The sequence below is a fragment of the Spodoptera frugiperda genome, chromosome 9 (assembly GCF_023101765.2).
Source record: "Spodoptera frugiperda isolate SF20-4 chromosome 9, AGI-APGP_CSIRO_Sfru_2.0, whole genome shotgun sequence".
Classification (NCBI taxonomy): Eukaryota; Metazoa; Arthropoda; class Insecta; order Lepidoptera; family Noctuidae; genus Spodoptera; species Spodoptera frugiperda.
The window spans coordinates 9956010-9981522 of NC_064220.1; the positions used below are offsets into that span (position 1 = coordinate 9956010).

Consider the following 25513-nt stretch of genomic DNA (forward strand, 5'->3'; position numbering starts at 1 on the left):
ACGACATGACATTTCCCCCTCAAAAAAATTCTCAAGTAGAGAGCGCCGCTTCGGAGTGATATAGCAATATGTCTATTGGAAACAATGATGTACTATATTATGTTTTATAGAGAAAATATTGGTGTTTTGTAACACATTTTACACAGCGGTAAATTATTAATTTATTGCCTATACGCTTTTTGCTATCCTAACTTTCTAGGTTAATTGAATAGATACTCGTATACATAAGTAATATAGTGAATCGAAATATAAATCATTAGATAGGTACCACGCCTATTAATTATTCCGTTATATGGAGTAGAAAAAACTATAGATAGTTGCTTAACATTCAATTACAAATCAATATGCTTCATATTCATATTGATTGACCCGATATTCGAAGGGGTATGGGGTTCTATTCCTGAGTCATCCAAAATATTACCTATTAGATTTATGATAATTATTTCATTCGTCAATAATAAAATGACGTCTGAAAAATTATAAAAGATTCCATTTCTGACCAAGGCGGCTCCTCTTGATCAGCAAATAAATAGATACTTGTTTCTCTCAAGAATATTAGATACTTTTATTTAGCCAGGAAACGTCCTAGTTACATTAACAACAGCAACAGCTGCATGGCTGCATCTAATTGGTTGACACACATCTACGTACTTACGTTTTAAATCGCATCATTTGACACTAATCGCAGTGGTCCGGTGTTGCTCAATACAACGATACTTACTCAAGTCAGGCATGGGTCACTTTCGTGAGCCCATTCATTAACCCGTGGGTCATTCTGCGGCGTGATGTTCATCATTTCATAACTTTCCTACTGCATACTTATACATGGGCGCCGCTAAGACGACTTGCGCAGAGAAGCATGTTTCTTAATCTTAAACTAAGGTGATATTTACGGACTATGGTTTTCACCAGCAACTACAATAGAACAGAAGGGGTTAATGCTACGTACTTTTACTTTAAGAGATGATCCAGTAGGAGTAGTTGGTGTAAACAGGCATATAATGACATAATTTGAGTCTTTAATTCAGTCCTAAGTTCACTATATCGCCATTATCATATCAACATCTGTTATGTTTGAGTGTTTTATAAATAGGCTCTTCAGCTAAGGTAACTTCCACCCTGTCTCTCAATCAGCAATGGAGGGGTGTCAAATATTTAATTATTTTTAGCTAGGAGCTCTGCTTAAGTGATGTTATGTTATTTATTCTATAGTTTTCTGCATTGGGTTGTTACTCCTCATACCTACTCACATTATAGTTTTTTTTTTTAAAGTGTTGTCCTACACTAGGATTTTCTCTTTTCTCTCACTTTGCGGATCACACACAGAGACGCTCCGTGCGGGAATCGAACCCGCCACACGTTGTATGGCCCAGCCACCACACCAACCGTGCAGTCATAGTAGTTACTATCCATACTAGCATTTTATCTCCAGTCTAGGATACGATGCAGGTTTTATTTTAATAAAAAAGAAAATAAGGAAGCGTTGTACTTCGTGTGTGTATTATCTGTTTGTCACAGTGTGTATTTATGGTATTTAGATACTCCATATTCAATATTCAACCAGGAATGGGTAATAAAATAAAGAAAAACACAAGTTATCGAGCGAAAGAAGCTTTTTTTCAACTAAATTTACATTACACATGTCTAAGAGTTCACATAGTATAAAAGTTATCAATTGTCTCGCCGTTTGATATATACATCTGTTTCAAGAAACGTTTTCACTGTCGTGGTCGACAATGTGCCATCGAGAGCGATAAATATATTTACATAGACAAGCTGCGAGTTATTATTGCATCTCCCAAAGTTTTGTTACTTGTATGTCACCAATAAAACGTCAAGTTCACTTGATGGCACCCAAGTTTTAATATAATCAAAGGGCTTAGCACCAGTTTGTTTTACGTTCAACGAGATCGAAACGAGAGCGCGTATAACGCTCTGATTGGTTGATTCATTCGCGTCAGCCAATCAGAGCGCCGAACGCGGTCTCGTTTAATTTTCGTTCAACGTAAAGCAAACTCGTACTAAGGGTACTGGCAATTTGTCACTAACATAAACATATTTATCGCCGTCAGCGTCAGCTCACAAACAAAACAACTAGACACAGTGTGGAATATTTGGCACATAATTAAAATTTGCCTCTCAACTTTCCAATAAAATAATTAATCGTAGTAATATATTACGTTAAATATTTGTAGTATCCCTATAATTTCCTTCTAACCTACGAATACGTTCCGCCGTAATAAATACATACTAAGTGCACTCTATGTACAGTGCAGCAAGAACGTAGCACATTTACATAAACCAACTCCTTTCCTTCGAGCCATACATAACATAATATGTTGTATATGTCACGCTAAACGTTAATCAGCTGATGTATTAAATTATCTCTCAATACAAACTCTCCAGGGATACAGGGTCCAGGGATACATTCCGACTCAGGCACCGGGACTAACTCTATTAAAATAATTAAATATGAACGTAGTAAAATTATGTTTCGAGATCATATTTAATACATCACAGGTGTTAGAGAAAAAATATTAAAAATTATTTTATACAAGTGTCCTCTAAATGTTGTTTACTTGCATTACAGTATGTAGGCACAAGTAATTGGCGCGAACTAGATATCGGTGCAGATTGCAAGGTGCACTCGTGTGGAATTAATCGGATAATTATAGAATAGTTGTGCAAACAAGCTGGGGATGATAATTAATATTATGTCATAATATTATGTATTGTAATCGCACTTTTACACGTACACGTTTTATTTATACTCAAGTAATATTGTAATGTTAGTGATAGTGATTTGCCTAGTCGTGCAAACATCAAGGGGACACTTAATTTCTATAATATTGCAGACAGTCGTGGCCCAGCGGGCACCATCGCGTCCGAATCGAACAACATAATTATACCATATCTGGTGTGGTCTCACAAACTGAGCCAGTCTTTGGCGAGTAAAGGTATCTACGACATAACGTAGGAAATTATGCAATAAACATTGAAGCTAAAAGCTACAATGATATTGCATCAGTTCAAGTATATAAGTAGTGTCAGCAAAGACTTATCGGTTCTAGAGACCACAGGCAAACACAAAAAAAAAATTAATAAATTACGAACGTCAATTTGAAACAGGCAATAAACTACACCGGTAGTCCTCAATATACCTTTACAACAATATAAAATTATTCATTATTTCTCTGTCAAGTCATAAAAGTTCATTTACTTAATTTCATTTGTGTGTATCGTCGCTATAATTTACACCGGCTTTGGTTAGCTTTAAAAATGCTTACAACTCTCGTTGTATAGAAAAATATAATCATACACGATGTATGGTTTACAAGATACTTAACATTATGTTAGCACATTATACATAGGATGAGTAATGATCATGATGCATGAGTGTCTTTTTGCAACGACCGCGAGCCCTCGACCTAGACCTGATGAGGAAATTTGTACTTTCACAAAGGGCCGCGGTTAGATAAATCCAATCGACTGTTACAAACTGTGAACAAAATTTAGAATACGAATATTTCGACAAAAAAAAAACAATCATCAATATAATTATGTATATAAACCATTAAAATACAACAACAAAACAAATATCCTAAATTTTGCGATACGAGTAGAACTGTGGAACACAAATACTCAAGTGTCGAACCCAACTGTATTGTACTACTTAACTTTAAGATTGCAAGAAGTGTTACATTGGCGGTAACAATGTCTTTTATATATTGAGTATTTGTGTTGTTTTATACTATTTGTGATGACTTTCGCAACTTCCTCGCGGCTGGCGATGGAAGATTAGAGAGTGATCGTAGAGAATGTGTCATAAATGCTCCGACGGTATACGTGGCCATGAAAATTTGATTTCCACGGCTGCGCCTTAGCACTTGCGAGACATTATAGTTGTGACTGCGTAACCTTAGCATTTCGACGTAAAGTGTAAATATTCTTATAGTTAAACCGAAGCTATATCTAAAAATAACTTAATTCAAAGAGATCATAATTCATATAATATAATCATAACTTATTTAAAGTTGTCACGTAGTGTTCCAGTTTTGTGAATGTGCAGTAGTGGGGCGGTGGCCGTTACTCCGCCACGTAAGTGCTACATTTCACTTTCTTGAAGACCATCATTACGCCGATGTTTTAATTACAACCGCATACTGAGAGGTTGTAATTACAACAAAGTTCCACAGGTTTCAAATTGTTTGGAAAGCATTTAATTAGGCACATTAACACATTATAAAAATATTATGTTAACAATGCGATTATGCAGTTCAACTTATTCATTACAGACATTCAAGTAATTGCTTTCCTCTCGAAGACTTTCTTTTTCTCAGTGGAAATGGTCTGACGAAGTGAAATGGCCGCATAAGTAGATGGTTACGGAATATTGCATCGCCTGCGTTACAGAAACATTGAGCAAAACTTGGACTGTGATGTAAGTGACACATTGTATGATATATTAATTGTTGAACTAAAGATATTTCTTAAACTAACTTACGCAATACTTAACATTATTAGTAATTTGGAAACGGTATTACAATAAATTAATAAAACAAAAATATGCACAGAATGACAACGAGTCTGACAAAATTGAACAGTTCCATAGACGGTTCGGTAGGCGTGGGGTCAGTCAGTTCGTGGTACCAGATACACGCAGGAGCCTGGGTGTGGGGGAGCCAGTCCGGCCAGTCCGGCCAGTCCGGCCAGGCGCCGTACATGTCTGTAGCTGCCGAAGCTGTTCGTTCAATTCTGTGTTGTCACCGGAGTGGGCAGGACCTAGCTGGTGCGCTTGAGGTGCGCGGCCGCAAGTCGTGCTACTTTCGGCGGGCGGATGTGCGCGCCGTGCCCGCACTCGTGCTTATGCGAGTGCGCGGGGGATTTCTTGCCGCTCGTCGATAACCGCTTGCGGGGCTTCAGGAAATCTGAAAATAAAGAAACAATCCAAATTAGACTTCGGTTTATGTAGCGTGAAAGAATGAGAATGTCTTCGAGCATAACAATGCACATTCGCTGCAGAGAAAAAAACGTCCCAGACGGTTTCAAATTCGGCAATAAAATTCAATTCGAATTAATTTCGTTGCTGTTGTGTTCATACATCGGTTATTGACTTAGAGTGACGACTGCGTCGCGATAAAATGCAGGTGAAAGCGGTTTACGAGTCTTGTTAACATTTCTCTGAGAAGGGTGACGTACGCAGCCGCTACGATGCATAAAATCAGTCGTAAAACATTATTACGGAGGGCGGGGCCGGCACCATTGTGAATTGGGAAAATTTTTACGACTCTCAAACTGAAAGATTCGTTAAGTCGCCCGTAGCTCCGGATGCAGGGCCTGCGTCCTGCGGGACCTCACAATATTTTACGACTTCATCCATGAGGATCGATTGTAAAAAAGTAGTTTTAGAGTACTTAAAGCGACGAAATCTTTTTTTCTAAACAATCCCTAGGCGGCGACGGTCTTTGTGACCATTTCTAATTTTGAAAAAATATGGCCTTAATAACTATAAAATTTTACGATCTTTTTACTACTGTTTAATCTGCGTTATAATAGTTCGCTTGTGAGTTACTGGGACGCAGGTTGGTGAGCATCCTAGAGACGGTATAATCACACACATAACTCTTGCTCGAAACAGAATTATGACTTGAGAAAAAACTTAAGGGTTTTGGAGCGTGAACATTATGACAATGATAGGCTATATGATGCTAATTTACTGTTGGACTTTGATGTAATATTCACATCATATAAATAGCCGTTGCATTTCTTAATCGTTAATTTTTAATAAAACCTCTCAAAAATAATTAAGTGTGAGCACAATTTACGCAACTAAACTAAAATAAAAGCGTGTTAAAAAGAGCAGATAACGCTTATAAAGATATTAGTTTGCCATGAAAACTTAAGTCCTCGGGCACGGTGCAAACAGTAGTCGATAACAATCGATCGCTATGATCATCTAAATTATCAGAGAGGACAAAAAATGGCGTCGGGCGGTTGCTTCGGCTCCAAGGTTAAATGGAACTTGCTCCAATATTAGTTATATCTTCCGCACGCTAGGTTGCTAGGACCCGATCGATGCCTGTCTAAGATAGTAAGATATAAGACTAGCATTTATTCTGTCTGAGATGATACTATTATGATATTTAATGACTCTTTTTAACAATTTCAAGAAGACTTCTTGTGTTGAAATGCTCTATGCTTAATTTCTCTTATAAAAGAACGTAAATTGTCCTAAGTTTAGGTAAAATATTCTTAATTACAAAGGTAAATAAAGTTAAAATGCTATATTGAATAGCAAATATTCTGTTTCGTCGAATTTGTTTTAAAATTAATTTGTTCAAGTGTGTCGTATCGTATCTGCTGAAATTGGCGTAGACTTGTATTTAGTTTTTTTAATTAACTATAAGTAATGTCAAAGTTTATCATTATCACTACTAAAGCGTAGCAAACTGTGCAGACAGATATTTTTAAGCGTAGTTTTTAAAATCAGTATTTTTCTAGAAAAATATGTTTATAAGTGCAAGAAAGTGGTGTAGTAGGAATCCTACTATGTAGTTAAATATGTGTATAATTCTATTCAAACTATAGTAACGCTGCATTTGAATAAATTCAAGGTGAAATGTCAAGGTGAAACGTAAGCCAGCGAGCTTAGCAACACGACCACGAGACGTTATTAAACGCTCAACGTAAAAATCTCGTTTGTAATATTTTTGTCCGAATCATGGTAAAAAACAAGGCTCGGTGTGCAAGCGGGAACTATGTCAGTGACGTCATGAAGCCAAGGTCGACTGGTCGCCCGGAGCTTCCCGCCAAATTCGGTGACACGTGGATTTTATAGGTTATGTCCATCATAACAACATAACCTACAAACATTAATTCGGTCTCCATTTTCTTATCAGAACATTCAGGATTACAGCACGAGTGTCTCATAAGCACCTTTATTACTTTTTCACGACAGATAATGATAACACGTGCAATCAGATCGTTCAAATTCAAATATCTGCTTGTCCCAATTTTAAAAACAGATTGTAATATTATTAACGTTACGTATAACAATTTACAAATACAATAAAAATACGCTACACACGATGCAAACGCGAGAAAATACTTTCACGCGATTACGCAATGGTTTCCCGCCAAACGTTCAATGGAGCGTTTCGCGCCATTCTGATCTCGATATAACCTGACTAATTCGCGTTGTGATTTGCGTAGTATTGCTGTATGTTTACTAGAGTGACCTATGTGTGCCGGCCGAGTATTATATTAGGCACGCGTAAACATGCGGGTGTATGCGTAAACAAAATGGCCTTGGGAGGCGTGCGCGTGCGCACAGGCTGGGCACAAACAACTCGCACGGTTATCACGAGCATTATCAAACCTTTATCGTATACTATGCTAGCTAACTGTAGTACATAGTTAATTTGTGATAACTCATTGAAATAATGCGTGTGTTTAGCGTCTAATCCATGAAGTTACATTTAACCTTGAAACGCCATACTAGATAATGTGCGTTGCGAAATCGTATATTGTTATTTGACAGTAGAGATATAGAATTAGTTAGAATGATGACTGGTTAGATTATAACCGAGTCGACGTGGCTAAACAGCGTTTGAGCTGTAGTTTTAACTGGCGTCCGAGTGCTCAAGTTATTTTCGTCGACCTAAATATCGGCGCGGGCGCACGAACTCTACCTCTTTTGATGCCCGCCATAATTCACGTGTTTACCGCGCCAATACGAATACGAATCATAACACGAAACCAGTATACATTAGTATACGTGATTATTTTGACTCATTTCCAAGTAACCGCCGTCTCTGATTGCCATTAAGTATTCAGCGTGTTAGTAGAACGTAGAACTAGCAATTTGCATATTTTCTAAGCCGTTTAAGTTGCGTTTGCAATTTGAATTTATTTTAAATCTTGTATCTACAAGTTATTGGTACGGATACAGTACGGTTGCCAGGGAGATGTGTTTTCTCATATCGTGCCAAGTTTGCTCGGGTAGCAACAGCTCTGTAATGCATTCCACGTGCATCGAAGGCCGCCAGCCGGGCTTGCATCCGTCACTCCAGACACCACTAGAATCTCAGATCGCATGGGAATAAAAACGCAACGACAACGTTGGAAAGTGTGAAAAAATGTGATCCTTCCTGAGATACGTCAAATTAACTTTTTACCGACGCGACGCTACAGGAGCACGTCAGGGTTGGCGTTGCCCTTTGATCCTGCCGCGTGCGCAGGAGTGCAGGAAGCACGACGCGCTCCGGGAATAAGTAATTGAGGTGTGGCTTTGTGATACACACTTACAAAACGTATTCACAATTCACTCACTTTACCGCCATTAAGTACCGAAATCTCCAAAAATTACATCTGGCGAAATATAAAATTGCGTTATTATGTTTATTGTTGGAGTGCGGGGCACAAAGGATTGTATTCTTGCTGCACAAATGTTGTCCAAATGTTACTCGCTCGTGGGAATGACGCAAGAGGCCGTGGTCACGATCCTGGCACCGAGCGATCGCTTCAGTCATTACAGTCAAGAGAAAGGGACTCGACAACGAACCTCCTTTTGTACACGCGTAATTACAGGGACGTGGCTTGTTCTCTTTCTCTCCACTTATTGTGGAGGATGGCAAACAATATTGTGAGCGTAGTACTACGTGATCCAGACGCAACGATAGACGCGCTGTGCCTACGCAGCGTGGCTGCCTGGCTACGACAGATACAACTCTTTAAAATAGCATTTGAGTAATCCAGCGACATTACTGGACTGTTTTATTTGAGCATTTTGATTTACAACAAAGGAGGAAACAGTAACTAGTACGATAAAGTGAATTATATGGGACAGTTTCCCTATAGACAGGGATTCCTGGGGAAACCAATGAATCAATTTCCCAGAAAACGTAACATGTCATAGATTTCCTCTTAGTGACGTTGCATAGGAACAAGTCGGGACTTGATCGGACACGTTCGTGGTGTAATCGGTGTATGGTGCGCGCGCGCCGATTTGTCAGGCGTGGGCGGCGCGTCCCGCTCAGAACAGGTTGCCGCGCTAGCACGCTCCCGCCATCTTATTTTATTCATTTACGCCTTAGGGTTGTTGATTAATCTCCCTGTGTACCGTCTTAGTCAATATTTTTACGTAGCGCGGATGATGAATATGTGCTAGCTAATATAATAGCTGAGGAGTTATTTCTTCTTCTTTTCATTATTGGAACCAGTTAGGAGTTCACAATGTTTATAATAAGCGAGTTGAATGTTTCATAAATAATATATCGCGTCCCATTAGGGCTGTTGAAATAAAACTGGTACTACTTTCGTTAGATTTTCCGCAGCTGCACAGGAAACACATTGTTACGGCATTGGCGAGTATTTGTTGGGAGCCAGCGAGTTTGCATTGTGATTACGAACCAGTTCCGAAATATCTAGGCCAAGTGAAAGGCGATTCGATGTCAAAATGGCGTACCATGTCGAGAATGCAGCGCGTTTTTGTAATTTATACAAATGAAAGAATATTATTCTGTGTACTCTAAAGTTAACACAAACATTCTAAACTCTAATCGAGAATCGAGACAAAACTAGCATCCATAAATAAATTGAAAAATAAAAACAAATAAGTGTTCGGGTGTAAATAAGGTAACCGCACAGCCCTAGTGGCAGTTCTATTACAACTGGACGTAGCATAAAAAAGGCAACAAAAACGAACCCTCGCCGTATATCTGTATACTTATATATTTGTATGCATTCGGCCGCTACTGGTTTTGAGACGACGCCTAAACAAATATGTGTGACATTACCTGGTAGCATTGTATCGTTCTCTTAACACTTGTTTCATATTATCTTGATATAAACTTTATTATTCTGAGATTTTTTTTTTTATAGTTTTTCTGCCATCCTTATCGACTTGAGATCTAGTCAAGTGTTGCTCTTGAAATATGGATTGCAATTTGTATCTGTTTTGATACTTAATTTTTAAGTTTTTATCATTTATAATGTCAAACATTGAATTTGAATCAAGATGCATTAGAATTAACACATTAATTTATGGAATACTTACAGTAAAAAGTGGTAAGTTACAATATGCGTAGTTTAAGAGCTACTTAAGTGCCTCTTTTAATTATACTTGTAGTGACCTGGACATTATAATTACTCCTGTATTAATTGCAAGATCAGTAGTGTTTAAATGTGACTATTAATGTAATTTATTTGTTCTATAGTAAGTAATTAATTAATATATTTATTTCTCTATGCGTGTGTTTGTTATTTAATTAGCTCTTACTTACATTTTACATTACTAGATACGATTACTTTAACTATAATTTGCTAAGATTCTGCAATAAATAAAAGAGAGTGATTCATCGTACAATGGATACAAAAAGTAAAACTCTTTTAGAGTAAATTGAGACTGGATTTCTAGACCAAAAGTATCATGTATCTAGGCGATATGTGTCTATATGCTCACGCTCATGATAACTTCGTATTAGGTACTAATCAAAATGTATAAAATAGACATTAATTTTAGAAATCTATGCGAGGAAACGGTACCAAATTCAGTCCAACGCTTCAAATATAGAATGAAATGCAATAGTTACAGAAGTGAGCATTCAAACTGGCTAGACAGATTAATTAAAGACATGTATCACCTTATTTACTAGCAGTTGCAACATCTATGTAGAAATCTATGCTTAATATATAAGCTAGAGTTTATTTGAACGCGCTAATCTCCGGAACTACTGGTTCGATTTGAATGATTCTTTTTGTGTTGGATAGCTAATTTTTCGGGGAAAGCTATAGGCTATAAAACATCACGCTACAATTAATAGGAGCTGAGCAGTGGGTGTCATTTTGCGGGCGTAGCTAGTTGTTATATCAAAATGTGTATGTGTTTGCAATGCGGTATATGTCGTCATGAGACAGGAAACAAGTTTGTCGGTTTGTTAGTCACAAGCATTAGTCATAACGTTTACAGGTTAATTGAGTAGCCTAGTTTTGTGAGACGACTGAAAAATAAGTTATACATCAAGTTAAAGTGGTTTGTGGAGAAGTGAGTTTAAGTTGAAGTTGAGAAATGCGAAAAAATAGTTTTATGCGACTGTTTAAATTTTTATTTTACGTAAAAAGTAAGGGCGTGCCTTACGCTTATCTTACCTTGAAAAAAAAACTGAGATGTTTTCAGGAATTTCAGAAACGAAAATTAACCAATACTTTTATCGTATCTCTAGAAAAATGCGCTAAAAGAAAAATGACTAATCAGCTAATCACATAAAAACGAAGAACTAAAGTTTTAAACATAATTTTCCGTAATAACTGCAACTTAGACCAGAACCTAATTCTATAGGAGACCTAGTCTAAATATGTATACACTAACTTGTAACTTGCAATTATTTAGATTCGATCTGCAAAACAGGATGTTGTAAATACACGATGCAAGTTAAATTGTTGACTTTTTTACTACTCGTACGTGAGACCAAGGAGTTAAACAGTCTGTCTATATTTTAGACATATATATTGATAGACATTCAGACAGGAATCAGACAATTTTATTAGGTATTTGTAATTACAATTTTACTTTGTGCTGTATGCCGTGGTGGCCCAGACGTTTAAGAGCGTTCGAAACCTACCAACGGAAAGTACCCATGTTACTTTTTTCAAGTTAGGAAGTACTTTCTAAGATTACTTAGATAAACGATGAAGGAAAATAGGTTCAGGAAACTTGGGCTTATACATAATTTCTAATTCTTATAAGTTTTAAATGACTAACCCAGAGTGAGTAAGCGTGATGATTAATGCTCAAACCTTCTGTTTGAGAAGAGGCCTTTGGTCAGCAGTGGCCACATACAGGTTATTGATGTATGATATGCTGTGTGGTGATGGGGAAGAGTAAGGGACTAATACCTAAAGGTAAGTGGGTGCATATGACAGAGCAGCAGTGATCACTGATGAATTTGAAACCTTTTAAACTGCTCTTCTACCTAAGTGTAAAGTCTGGGGTTTATAACAAATTCTGTTACGAAGAGGAGGCTCATAGTTCACTAATGGACTGTCATCATAAGACTGATGATATTGATTGCAAAGAACTTTTAAACATGATTCGAGAAATACAAATGTAAATAAACAATTTGGGGAACAAAACGTAATGTTATATTAATAGCAAGATAATGCCGTTATTTACTGTGAACCGAAGCAGAAAATCGCTTATAGACGTATCATTTAAAAATATTTGTTAAACAATTAACTTGTGTGCAATTTGTTTTGAAAATATGCGAGCAAATGTAACAACAATAAGCCAGTGTAAATATTATGTTAAGAGAAGCTGTTTAGCACTCTCTTGATCTCTATTTCTTGGGTAATAAAGTCTGTATTTGTTTGTTTTTTAATTAATATGCGTGTGAAATGACATAGCAACGGTTTTGCGTAGAAAATAGCGGCTTAGACGCATAATGTATGAACAAGGAAATGATTGACAGCACTTATGATAACGTTGCTATGATAATCAGACTCGAGTGGATAAATCTTAGGAGATTATTTCCTAAAATGTAACTAGGTATTTAAATGTAAACTTTAGTGATTTTCTTTGTAAAGATTTAAATTGTTAAGGTGAAAGTTTTTAAGTAGATTAAATACTCTTAACTTGGCTAAGTAAAGATCAAGACTACCAAGTGGTAGGGTAAGCCATTACATTAGAAAACAGCAGTGGGCGAGCCACGCGTATTGTGAAAGTAAGCGAACTAAGCGAAATGCCATTGTTGCGTGTCCAATCGGTACTCGGCAAAGATAATAACACAGTCGGATCTATTCAGAGGGAAAATTGCGCAAGTTGCGTCAGTACGCCTCGACTGTAATTATGGCTTTAACACATGTATTATTTATACAGAGAAGTATCCACAATTTGAGGCATAGATACCAGGTATTACCAGCCTCTGCTGTAGTTACAACCGCCCGAGATAGCTCGTTTCCTTAGAAAACAGGCAAAGGGTTTACCCTCACATCTCCTATTCACATCACGTCGCTTTCACACTTTTTATCTTGGTTTTTATACAAAAAACCACAAAAGATACTTGATTAAAATTAACAGACAATAAAAAATTCTTTGTATGTACGTCCGTTTGTTTATTTATCAAACAAACTTGGCGTCTGAATACGGAATGACGGACCGCCCTCAAACACCACTGTTTGATGTGATGTTAGAATATCGTGACGGCTTGTTTGACCAACCTTTTTTGATACCCCGCTTCCCTTGTCAAATTGACGAAATTATTTTATTGTTTAAATAGGGATTATGTCAGATTATACTCGTAGTTGTTTAGTTCTTAGAAGTTAGTTTGTCATGAGAATTGCATTCGTCATTAAGGCCAAACGCATCTATCAGTCATCAACATGCCAGCGCAAAAAAATGATCATTAAAAATCCTAATGACCGCACTGGGTGTATAATTATTTCAGACGAGAATTCGCAGTTGCTCTCGAAGCGTAAAATGATGAGATAAATCATGACAAAAATTGCAAACACTTGCGGCATTGTGGTGCACGGCCGAAGGTCATCGCACCGCGACCATTTTGGTATTATTCAAACGACCCTTGCTTGATGCATTGTGCCAACGCCCTGTAATTTTAGGCAGACATTTTGATTCAAAGCATTAACACTTTACCTAACTAAACCGTGAAAAAACGTTCATTTTTTATTAAGTAACTTGTTGCTACCGGCATGCCAGTAGCTAAGCCATAATTATTTATGATGATGCATTCTGTAATTAACAGCCACTTCAAATTATGGCCTGTCAACGTTTGGTTCGTACTGGCAAACAGTAATCAACTGTTAGCGGATATCGTAATACACACATACACAGCTTTCACATCAAGCGAGGAATTATCTAACGTTAGAACTTGGAAACAATTATTTTGAAATTATAATAGAACTGCAGTTAAATAAATACGTTTTGGTTTAAAATTCCATTTTCAAATCATTTTTGTTCATGGCAATCACAGAATATGTACAAAGAAAAAGAAAATTCAATTCATTGACGTTTCTCCCGGGCGGCCATTACGTTTTTTGCAACATATCCTATCGGGAGCGGGTGGTTAACCCGGGAGCGTTGACTTGCCCAGACATGCCCACTATGTATGCCCATTGCCCAGCTTGTGCCCAGGTGTCGTTACGTGGGCCCACGGCCGAGTAAATTGCAGGGAGTCGCCACTTACTGAAGATATTGCTGCACTGTGTGTCATTACGTCGAGATTTTTTTTTATCGATTGATCTCAAAGCTCTGATTATTATTGGAATATGGGATTATGGGCTTCTATGATTTATAGTCTGTGAAGGATGCACTCAGGCTATGTGTGCACCTGGGTACTTAGATGGTGATGTAATTTATTGGATAAGATTTCATAACGTATCTTATCTTCATATAATTGGTTTACAAGTTGTTCCTAATTTCGTTGCACCAAAAAGATAAAATTAAAGAGTGCAATCAAAAGATGTCAAGGATGGGTCTCTGATAAATGGCAAGATGAACTGATTTTTATCGATAACTGCGGTTCATCAAATGATAAACTTTATAGTTATTGATAAACATATTGAAAAAAAAATACTATAGTTTTATGTACGGCATGTTGATGAAGTGTAAATAAAGTCCTATTTCAGTATAAATAAATAAAACCCTTTAAAATTAATGACTGACTACTTTTTTATCTACAAATTAAATCCAACATTCTTAAGATGAAATACGAATAGCCCTCAAGCAAGTTTAACAAAAGGATCAAAATATCTTTACATTCAAGGGGAATGTTAAAAATATTTTATTTATTTGTCGATTCAGGAGATGTAACTTCATCCCAACTACTGTGCAGGTATGAGCTAAACGATGGCTCCTAATGAATGTTTAATAAAGCGCGCCCTGCAGGGGCGGCGAGTTCAAAGGATGCGCGGGCGCACGTCGGCGATCAAAGCCGCCGTTATCGAGTACTCGAGCTATCGACAGATACCGCTCATTTACAGGACAGCGCTACTGGGATACGCTTCTCGATTATCTCTGATTATCTTTGCGTGGCCCCGTTTTGAGATTTTGTAATGCATTCACTGTTTGAAAGCACTCAACAGATGGTACACCGTCAAGCATTATAAGTGCACTTTTAATGGGAAAAAGCTTTTTTGTTCTATAACACTTACGTAAGACTCTCATTCAGATTTTTTGTAAACAAAACCAGACTGCAACAGAGATGTTGAAACAATTTGCAATATCTCCAAAGTAACACAAACAAAAGTTTCAACGCTCTCTCTCTATTTTTGCTGCATCCACCGGAATGGATGCACAAACCGCATTCTCAGATTTTATGCGAACATAAACGTAAATCATACCGGGTCGCGTCGCAGGCGCAGCTACCGAAACACGCGTGGAAGACAAAAGCTTTGTATAAACCACTGAATTTATTACATTGAAATTCAGCTCGACTTCCTGAATTACGGGGCGACTGGACTGGTTTTATTTTTGTTTACAGTTAAAGTTTGTGTATTCTTTAATGTGACAGTTATTATCTAAGAAATGGTTCCCATGAACGTTAATATTCAAATGTTCACATAACAGAAGCCGCTCTATAAATTGCTGACAAAGAGATCGATAATACCTCCAATAAAGACACGTAACGGCTGAAACGGTAGCTAAATATTGTAAAAGAACAATGACGCCATTGTCCGATCGCATTGTCCAGAGATGAGATCTATTGTGGACAACAATCGGAGACAAGTACAGGAGTACACGAGCGTCCTAAACATCGGTTGCACAAAGGTAAACACGATACCTCGCTTTGTGTGCTATGACCTAAGGTCGCACTAAGATGCGTGACCTCTGGACCAAACTCGGTATCTCACAATGTGTGGGACAATGCACAGAAAGGACGAGATTATGATGGGGTGAGGCTTCTAAGTATGCCCATAACAATAGACAAAGAGTGGTGTGTGTTTACCCATGAATATGTGGAGTATAATGGACAATGGTCGGCCCATAATAAGATGCATACAACAGGTTAACAGCGTAGTTTCTCAAGATAAGCATACGTGTATAACGAATTCGCGTTTCATGTTAAATCGTGCATATTTGGGGCCGGTGTAATCCCGTTTTTTAAACGCACTATTTAGATGTTTCTGCTAACTGTAATAGCTGTATTGTTAAGTAAATTAATGTAATTAACATTTTCGTCGTGATTCAGAAACTTTATTCGTGTACACGTTACGGTCGTCCGGACAGACACAATAAACAAAAGGTAATTTGTCGGCTAATTAATAACACTAAACTTTTGGTCGTTTTCGTGCGTCCCGTGTTAATGGACGTGATTATTTTTCCGTTTTGGGAATAGTGTGCAGTTGAAAGTGCATTCATGGTCACTTGGTGCGTCATTTGGCAGATGAGCGACTATTTAGGCAATGATAATCGGTGTAGTGGGTTAGAAGTCCGGGCAGGCTGGCAGGGTGGCGGGCGGCGAGCGGCCGCATCTGGCCTGGATTAGCGCTGGCTCTCACTCGACCTATTGGGTTGCGGTCTCGCGTTACGCACTCGAATTACTAGTTTCCTTGAAATGCTAGAGTTTCTAACTAGAATGGAAAGTTGTACCTTTCCGCTGAATGCTCGCTTGACATTACATGTAGAATTGTACCGAGTGCTTCGTTACAGTCCGATGAAGGGTCGGAGCGAAGGTCTAATGTTTCTATTAGTATTTGGTCACGTTGCGGGCAGGACGCTACAAAAAAATTAATGTGAGTTGATACAATCGTGTGTCGGGGGCGCGGCGGACCACCCAAAGCGGACTCGATGATCTATTTCTAAGCGATATATAGAAAAAACTTAGTAATCTAATCAAACACGAGTTTTTAAAACGTCACGATGTTCTAATTACCATGAGTCGTAAACGCGTACGATTTGTGACGCATTTAACGGGGATCTGTGACGATAGCACACGAGGACCCAGTAAGTGGAGAATAGGGGCCGTAAATAATATTTAAGGCGTCGATAAAAATTAAAAATGGAAGAAATTAAAAAGGTATACCACGAAAATTTTATATTTTGGACATAAATATAAACTTTACGACATTATTATACGAAACTTTGGATGCGTAAATAAGTTTTTTTAGTAACGAGCTTTTATGAGCTGACCGGTCGTTTAGTATCGACAAATTCCACTTTTTAAAACGTGTGAAAGTAAAACATTGAAAGGGTGGCCGTTTGACACCCGACTGTAGAGGTAATAATGACCGCTCGGGGTCACCTCGTAAACACGATTGGTCAAGCATTGACGGATCAACGTAGTAATTATATTCTAAGAAAACTTTCAATATGGGTCAACGCGGGCTTGGGAAAGGATGTGTGCAAACTGCAATTGCGCCGGTTACTTTTAATAGCTCCTAATATTTTTTCTGTAATAAAATTTCGGACATAAAAAACACATAAAACTATAGTACAGTAATGGCTAGTAGCGAGTAATAAAATGAAGTAAAAAGTGTGCGATGAATGAGTTTGTTTTTGTATAGAATTTGAGAGGTTATTACTTGGCAAGAAACAGTTAGCAGTAGGCCAATAAGCGACCAGAACGTGGGTCGCACAGTAATCTATATAACAGATATAACGGGCCGGGCGATTGACACAATATGCAATGCATCGCAATGGACTTCAGGCCAAATATTATCATTTGTTATTTAAATCAAGGCATTGTGCGTACACCTGTACCTTTTAATTAAGACTTAAGTCGTTTCAATTAGTTTTTTCGAGACACGGATGGTTGTACCATCTTCTTGATCCATATTCAGACTATTATGATGTGGCCGGTTTGAAATTTTTGTTTTACCTTATTAAATGCAAGCACCCGATATAATTGACGCGCTGATATTAATAATATAATGCATATTTTGTCCGTGGGAATGGGCAGTGGGCAGTGCATGTGGACCGAACATACCTGTTTATCGACAAACATCTATGCAAATTTCGTGGATTCGTACCGCTTTGTAGCTATTAAACTGGATTTTTTACATACTCCGGTGTTGTAGAGATTTTTATTATCTCCTAGATCGGGATACTGGAGGGCTTTTACTTTTCTTTTGTTGTTTACGATCGTACCTACATTATTTGTTTTCATCTTTATCTTTAAATACCTAAATTTGTATTATTTATTGACCGATAAAGCCTTTGTTTTTCTACATTATCAATATAATCTACTGTTATGCTGTTATTCGTGTCCGTTCTCGAAAATCGTTTAGCAAGCAAACCGCGTTCCCATGCAGTTTCAACATAACGGGTGTTTCGCTTAGATTTGCATACATTAACGCATATACATATAAACAACAGGCCTGCACTTGTAACAATCAAAACAATGTACTGCGAATAAAGGAGCCTGCAATCATTACGCCTCGATACGTGTCAACAATTTAAGATAATTATAGGGTCTCTTATTGTTTCTGAAATTTGCATAAGACAACATTTTATAACGTTTTTCGTACCCTGTGTTGTTTTAAAGGGTACATTTAGTTATAGAATGAAGTTGAAATTCATTATTCATAGTTTTAAAGTAAAATAAAGTAGCCAAGTAACAATGCAGTAATGCGGTGTGGAATCCAAGGCTGTAGTTATCGCTAACCACGGTGCGTGTAAAACAATATTAATCATTTTATCGCTTTAGATAGGTTTATGAACATTTTCAACTGGTTACATGGCTGTTGAATAATTTATTTTACATTATAGTTTTACTACGAGATATAATTTACACCTTGTAATATTTTGTAACACTAAGGTAAGTATAATTTTTATAAGAATAATCTTTGAATTTGTATTCTTGAGCAATATGCCAGTATATTTGATACGCTCTGATAAAATAAAACAAAAAGACATACATAATTCAAACAAATATAAATTAGAGATTCATCAGAGCGTGACTGGTTCAGTTCACACGGCCAAAATCACCGAAAAAATCTCTTTACCCCCAATTTAGGGGGAGGAACGTTTAATTATGAATAGGTAAACGTATACAATTGTGTATGGGAAACGATTTTGCTGTGAATGACAGCGTTTCGTTTTGTTTATTCAAATTGCCCCGTGTTTTAGTGGTCGTGTAATTTTTGGGGGAATAGATTTTTGAAGTGCTATTGTTTGAAATAGTACTGAGATTATTTTATTACAGAACACCGATAGAACTAATAATGATTGTTATAAAATGGATTGTGTAGAAATTGAGAGTTTGAGTTTTAAAGAACCCGAATTTTAGAGTAATTTGTTACACCAAATCTATGTTATTCTTTACTTAAAATTACTCAATTGCCAGTAATAACGTATAGCGAATTATTTCTTAACTAAACTAAGAAGATAAACTTTAGAAATCGCTACTGAAACTAAAGATAATTTCCCTTTAAGAAAATTCATAGATCTCTCCGTTTTAAACAAAGAAGCAAACAAAACGTTATTAGCATATTCGCATGCTCACCTGCGCGTACGCACTAACACATGAGCCGTGTAAATCAGGGCTGCCATTCAGAATTATGTTTTACGTTAATTCCCACGTTTTTTACTGAAATTATCTTTAGAAATTGATACTAGGTGTATTATTTTGCTTGTTAGAAAAAGTAGACAATGATTAGCCTAGTTTTGTTAAAATAACTGATGTTTGCTATTTATGGTTGCATAGTTAAAGCCTATATTGGTTAAAATTACATAGTTTCACCAATAAGTATTAAACACTATGACTGTACCTATTTATATTCAGTCATATTTCGCCAGCTGCTAAATGCTACACAAAATACCTAAGTATATTGACAATACTTGGCTGCGTTTTAAAAAAAAATCGCACAATAACGCCATAAACAAATTCAGCCGCAGTTTTATACAAACACAGAGAACAAGGAAACTTTGTGCAACTCCAAATGTACCGTTAACTGATAAACGATGCATAATATTTACTTTTTTATAACAATGAACGAAAGCCTATTAGATTCAGTGCATCTGTGTCAATATTGGTGTCAAATACTTTATCTGTGTTTATGTTTAAACACGTTGTTATGGTGCATTTTAAACCGTTATACTGCAACAATTATAATTTAGATAGATATTTTTATGATAACTATAGTGAGACGTAATAAATTAATCAAAAATCACGGTTTACTCTCGTAAATTAATGGAGAAAGCTCTACTAGTTTCGAGTCACAGAGGGACTCTTTATCATGAGCAGCGTGCGCAGACGCGGCGGTGTCGTGCAGCCTACTCCTGCGCCTAGTCCTAGTAAGCTGTGCGTTGCAGTTTTATGCAGTTTATACTTATTTTTGGGTCACGAGAAATGCATTATACTTTGTTATGATATGCATATCTTCAAGATCAGTCAGAATTTTCTTGTAATTATAATATGATCCATAATGAGATTGGAAGGCCCTTATGGGGGTCAGTTAACGCAATCACCTCAAAAACACAACTTTTACAATAAAATACGAAACCAACGCGATTCACAAATTCACACAAAGATTTGCACAAAGCCTTTAATTCTAAACACGAAGATTATACCCGTTCCTTTTGTAAAGTTTCAAGTTCGATTACAATGCGAGGTCTTTATACATTGTACACTATTGTGGGGTCTTCACAAAGGGGCTGGTCTTTGACCCCTTGCCCCAATTACGCGCACGACTCTTGCGCAAGTTGATAGTATATCAGTCGATAGTAAATAATGTGTAAAGCGTGCAGACTGTGTGTCTACATGTTTATTTACTCAATTATCTACATCGCTTGTATCGATTAGTTGATTTTTTATTATGACAATGCATAGGGTGTATTCATTTGTTTTATTTGGAATTTTATGACTTAAGCCATTTGGTTTCTTTTTAGTATTAAACCATGATTAGTAGTCGTGTCGGGTCTGTTACTGGGTGATCGTGTGAAGAATCATAACAGTTGTTGCGTAGTTAGAATTTGAATTGAGCATGGTTAAGGGATTTGCTATAAAAAATATGTTATTTTTAGATAATATACACCTACTTAATGATTATATTATTCAGCTGTAGATAAAGACTACATAACCGAAATCTATTTCGTTAAGAAGAAATATAAGGAAAATCTATTCGATTGTACTTTATCATTCGAGTTCACTCAACAATAGGCATTGCTAATCGTAGATAGCATTCCGATTACGGTCATAAACTCCAATAACAATCTAAACACTCAAAATTTGACCGACAATAAACTAGATAAAAATGCGATATTTATTCTAATTTTAGCACTTAAACTTTATCTATGCAAATAGTTTAAAGTATAATAATCTTTTAGTTTGTTCGACTGAATTAAACAGACGAGAAAAAAGTTTTTGAAGTTAAACAAATAAGATGTTTGTATGTTGAAATAAGGTATTTATTGGTAACCATGAGTATATGTAAAGACTTCTTATTCTTATAAGACCAAGGGCGTCCCACAAAGGTCGAGTTAACACATGGCCGTGTCGGACTTTAGACAAAAGGCGTATATATTAAACAAAAATTTAATGTTCCGTCAGTGTAGTTAGCACGTGGTATTTACAGTTTCCCTCTATCATATTAGACCTACCGCAACGCGTATAGTGAGAAAAAATGTTGTTTTAATACATTTGCTTTATGATATAAAGCATAGAGCATCACTGTTCTGTATTTGTTGAATTATTAGCAGGGTATAAAATTAGATGTTTGCTTTGCTTACTCTGATAGTGTTTATTAATACTATTCAGATGTTTTAAACTGTTTGTGTTTCACAACCCACGCTATATTTTCATCCAAACTATAAGCGAATACAATGTAAATTGTTTAAAGAATGCCTACAATTATTATTGAAGGTTATCAACCAATTATTTTCATATTAACCTTTGTGGAAACATGTCACAGAATCAGCTTAGTCATTGTAATTTTCGCGCCTATTTCCAACCCTTAGTTAACGCGAGGACATCTATCATTCTGCCTATTATAAACTCAATTAAATCTCATTTGCATAACCTTTGGTCGGACTAGAGGTTCCCTATTCTCTCTTCTTAGACATGTCACCACCTTTGTTCGCCGGTAACCTACTCCTATTCAAATGGGACAACTTAGTGACAAAGCAACGTTTGACCCTCAAAGGATGAGAAAGGCATTATTTGTGTATTTTAAGCAATAAACAGTGCATTTTATGCGATTGTGAGCTGTTTTTTTTTATTTAAATTAGAATGGCTGAATGCACATTGTCCGTTGCGTGAGCTCGTGGACTGCAGTGCGCAGGTACCGTTGATGCATAATCATTAGATATTAACGTGTATAGCGAGAGTAAGTCAGCGTTGCTCTCGTCGATTGCATGGGAATTACGCGCCGATCGCGGTTCGCGGGAAAGTGACGTTTGCATGACAGGTGACAGATATAACCTGTGGCAGTTGCAACTTTTTAATTTATGACGCCAATGTGTTAAAGGCATTGTTAGCGTTTGGCGAATTCATATATAAATAGTGGTGCGCTTTTTGAGCTCACATGATTTCTTTTATAGTTTTGGACGTGTAAAAAAGTTGGTCCATTTTTTAAAGTCACAATGACGAACGTGTCGCGACATTGGGAATACGAATAAAAGAGCGAGTTTAATCCTTGACTGATGCCTAATCCTTTTTAGGAACGCCTGAATGCATTGTGTTGTTTGTAAAGACGCGAGGCAAAAACGACGACATAAAATTTGTTTAGAATTTTGGTTGAGCGACGTCTTATATTGTAGACACGCACAGGTATGTATACTACACTTGTTATGGATACATGTTGAAGAAAAATAAACTTCATTTGATATTCCACATGTATAACTTCCAAGTGTGTAGCGTATTCTAAACTAAACAATAACAAAACGTATCAAAATTCAGGATTAGACGCACACACCCACACGCGTACACATAAAAAAAGGATAACAAACAATAATACAATAATTTCCATTCCTTTTCTGTGCGTACGCGCATCCTATCTGTTGCATTCGTGCACATACTGCTATCCCACTCGCTCACCCGGGTCGTTGACCTCACATCTCCGACGAGATTGCATCTAGTGGCCATACAGCTTCCCCCAGATAGACGCAGCACAATTTCTGGCCAATTAAAAGATACATTTTTAATATAGCATCTGTATTGAGCCAGATTTACTGACGTTTTTATTGTTTAACAACGTTTTACTTTTAAAGCCGCTTGCGAAACAATAGATTAAGTTTGACCCAGTTACTAGTACTGTATCTGAGATAAGAAAAAAATTCAACGCAATTTTTCCGGCGACGCAAGCACCACGGTATCGGTATCCTGGAACCTTTGAGGCGTGGCTACACTGACCGTTGGCTGTTGGCTCGTACCAAACAAAATTTGAATCCCGTCCCAACAAAAACTACAAGACGTGTAGTAGTTTATTTATGACATAGTACAAAATCTCCAACGAGACGGCGATGGTTTTTTGTGTACCATCAAACCCGTGATGAAAAAACCAAAACAATTTTTTGTCGATTCCAAAATCGTTTTACGAGCGCCCTCGAGTAGTAAGCAAGCGGGACAGGGATACGGTTCATCTCTTTCCTTCCCTGGAGTGGTAAGAAACTGACACTGGTTAATAAGTCTTTTGTAAGGTTTCTTAGAACACGTTGCGTTGGCGTGATCGCTCCCCATCTAATAAGACACCTCAATAAAGACACTCGTAATTGTGCTTCGTAGAAGTAAGACAAAGTAAGGACAGTTGACTTTTGAACGTTAATTGCTGGTGGACGTCACAACAAGATGGCAAAAACAATAGATCCAACTCCATTACGTAATTGCATCACCGGACGACGCTCTCCATCAAACAATATCGGCAATGGAAACTGAACCGCCAATGCAGACGGCCTCATTGCGTTTTGTATAGTAATTGCTTTATAATCATGGCAAATGAAATAATGAAATGTCTATTTGATTGTGTACAATGACTCTAAACGAGGATGCCATGCTAGACAATGATATTGCAAGACTCCATGCTACGATTGTTTGCAAGTAATGACGTTTGATTTGAATTCTGAATCATTCAATTTAAAGTACATTACCGTACTAATAAAAACAAAACAATGGGCAAACAACCTCATAATAAAAACATTAGTCTCGTAGAATAAGAATAACCTAACAGTTGTCACTTGTCATTATTGAATCTTGCGACAGTTTTTTAATTTTTTTGGAAGGACAAATGCTGGATTCTGGAGCATTATTTTCGCTCCAATTAACGTTGAAAATAAGTTAAACCATAAAACCGGAGGGGACAAAGTCGTTTGGACTCATCAAAACATTTTTTCCCGCTCCTGGGCATAATGTCTAATGTCTAAAAGATTACATAATGGCAGTAGAACAAGGAGAAAGAAATTCTTATCGTGTCATGGGGGTTTTAAAAGAGGTTAGTGGGACAAAAAATAATCATAAATGCCCTTCACAGTAATGGTAACCTACTTGTCTGGGAATGCGATAGCCCTTGAACTTAGTTATCAGACTACTTTAGCCAGAAATAGAACGGAGATGTGGGAAAAAAGTCCTCTAAGTGATCCTTAAAGATTAGCACTCGGTGATTTGAAGTGTGGAAAAAATTCCATATTTCAAGTGTTTTAAAGAAAATAATCGTATCGAAGCACATCATTAGTAGTACTCTTGGCCCAAATTATTATTTCAAACAAACCCTTCACGACTTTACCTTTCACACACTCAGTTAAGAAACAAAGGGCTACTAAGTAGATGCATAAAAACTGGGGTCATAATGTGGATATTAAACACAGGTTACATATTGGATCGGTTGTGCTAACTGAGAAATGTTTAGAAGCTAATGAGAAAACGAAAAATTTGAAATAGAAAAAGTGCTCTAAATGGTCCATATTTGACTCTTGCTTTGGTCATAGTGATACTTTAACAGTGCGTTGATGATCGATGTCCAAAATACAGACATTTCGAAATGGATTATTGTAAACGTCTAAGATGATCCCTAAAGATCGGTATAAAAATGGTACGCATAATATCTATTAACTTTCCACAGATATTACAAGCTTTCCATCCTGAAATGAAATTATAGTTATAGTCCGTGATTATGATTGCCCGTCATTTATTCAAATTGATCAAATTACGATGGAATCCACGTTCAATAGATTGTAGTGGTTTAAACCGATTCAAATGAAATTATAGAGGGGTAGGGAATAGAATTAGAATATTATGGTCTGCGGTCATTTGACGTTGATTTTCTTTTATAGAGAAAATATAAGGCAAAACGAAATATTTTTCGTCACATGTAAACAGTTTTGAATGATCCAATTTAGGGTCTGTTTCCTTCGTTCTCTAATTTCGTTCTTTATTAGGAGATTTTTGGCCCTCCCGCGATGTCCCCCGCTGCAGCTATTTTAATAGCATCTACCTCATAACAATAATTTTATGAACTAATATACATACCAATCAGGAATTGTGTTATTACCATAAATTTGAGACGCTTACCTGTAGACAAAAAGGACAATTTATTAATAACTAGTGAACATAACATAAAATGTAACGAT

General features: G+C 36.9%; 1 protein-coding gene across 3 annotated transcripts in view; it reads right to left on the reverse strand.

Moving 5' to 3' along the window:
* Positions 1-1595: 1595 nt before the first annotated feature.
* The window catches only part of LOC118270959 (cyclin-dependent kinase inhibitor 1), a 42319-nt gene continuing 18401 nt past the window's right edge, over positions 1596-25513 (reverse strand). For all 3 annotated transcript variants that reach the window (XM_035586804.2, XM_035586805.2, XM_050696103.1), the window contains one exon: positions 1596-4928. In XM_035586804.2, coding sequence (XP_035442697.1) covers positions 4783-4928 — 146 coding nt within the window. In that variant the 3' untranslated portion in view covers positions 1596-4782. The remainder of the gene's footprint in view (positions 4929-25513) is intronic.